Source organism: Calidris pugnax, unplaced genomic scaffold (genome assembly GCF_001431845.1).
Source record: "Calidris pugnax isolate Ruff unplaced genomic scaffold, ASM143184v1 scaffold1970, whole genome shotgun sequence".
NCBI lineage: Eukaryota > Metazoa > Chordata > Aves > Charadriiformes > Scolopacidae > Calidris > Calidris pugnax.
Genome location: NW_015092300.1, coordinates 1,761 through 3,232, shown reverse-complemented (window position 1 = coordinate 3,232; position 1,472 = coordinate 1,761). Strand labels below are relative to the sequence as shown.

At 64.8% G+C, this 1,472-nt stretch overlaps 1 protein-coding gene across 1 annotated transcript; it reads left to right on the top strand.

The window, feature by feature from the left end:
• Nucleotides 1-6: 6 nt before the first annotated feature.
• LOC106900311 (guanine nucleotide-binding protein-like 3 homolog) lies at nt 7-1,439 on the top strand (the record flags this gene model as incomplete). The annotated part of the gene is made up of 3 exons (XM_014962326.1): nt 7-81; nt 186-369; nt 1,297-1,439. Coding segments are annotated over exons 2-3 (266 nt in total), but the record flags the coding sequence as incomplete, so codon positions are not given.
• Nucleotides 1,440-1,472: the final 33 nt, after the last annotated feature.

Genomic DNA, 1,472 nt, shown 5'->3' with positions numbered 1-1,472 from the left:
CAACGTGGGGAAGAGCAGCCTCATCAACAGCCTCAAAAGGAGCCGGGCCTGCGGGGTGGGGGCGGTACCGGGGGTCACCAGGTAAGCCCCCCCCACTGGGAGGAGCCTAATTAATTAGCCACACCCCCAAAGTGGGCGTGGCATCCTAAGCCACGCCCCCAATCCCCCCAAATTCCCCCCCCCAGGTGCCTACAGGCCGTCCAGCTGGACCGGCACATCCAGCTCTTGGACTGTCCCGGTGTTGTCATGGAAACGGGGGACCCCCCCACCGGCATCGCCCCCCCCTTAAGGGGGGCCCTGGACCCCCAGCGCCTGAAAGACCCCCTGGGACCCGCCGCCGACATCTTACGCCGCTGCCCCCCCGAGCAGGTGGGTGAGGAACCCCTTGGGTGGGGGGCTGGGACCTGTTGTCGTGGGGATTTGGGGTGTTGTGACCCCCCCTTGGGGGGCTGGACCTGTTTCCATGGTGATTAGGGGTGTTGTGACCCCCCCCCCCTTGGGGGTCTTGGACCTGTTGTCATGGTGATTAGGGGTGTTGTGACCCCCCCTTGGGGTGTTGGACCCGTTGCCATGGTGATTAGGGGTGTTGTGACCCCCCCTTGGGGTCTCAGTGACCCCCCCTTGGGGTCTTGAACCCATTGCCATGGTGATTAGGGGTGTTGTGACCCCCCCTTGGGGGCTGGGACCTGTTGCCATGGTGATCAGGGGTGTTGTGACCCCCCCTTGGGGGGCTGGGACCTGTTGTCATGGTGATTTGGGGTGTTGGGACCCCCCTTGGGGTGTTGGTGACCCCCCCTTGGGGTCTTGCAACCGTTGCCATGGTGATTAGGGGTGTTGGGACCCACCCTTGGGGGGCTGGGACCTGTTGTCGTGGCAATTAGGGGTGTTGGGACCCCCCCTTGGGGGTCTTGGACCTGTTGTCGTGGTGATTTGGGGTGTTGTGACCCCCCCTTGGGGGTCTTGGACCTGTTGCCATGGTGATTAGGGGTGTTGTGACCCCCCCTTGGGGTCTTGGACCTGTTGCCATGGTGATTAGGGGTGTTGTTGACCCCCCCTTGGGGACTGGACCTGTTGTCATGGTGATTAGGGGTGTTGTGCCCCCCCCTTGGGGGTCTTGGACCTGTTGCCATGGTGATTAGGGGTGTTGTGACCCCCCCTTGGGGGTCTCAGGCGCGTTGCTGTGGCAACGAGGGGGGGTGTCCTCCCCATTTCAGCCCCAAAGGGAGGGGAGGGGGCTTTGGGGGTGACACCTAGATGTGGGGGGTGACAACTGTGTGTGTGACCCCCCCCCAACAGCTGAAGGCACTTTACGGGGTACCCCCCTGCGCCGACCCCCGAGAATTCCTGTCCCACCTGGCCCGGAAACAGGGACGGCTCCGGCCGGGGGGGCTGCCGGACCCACACGCCGCCGCCGTGGGGCTGCTGCGGGACTGGACCAGGTGGGTGTGAGGGTGGGGGGGGCACACACGCAC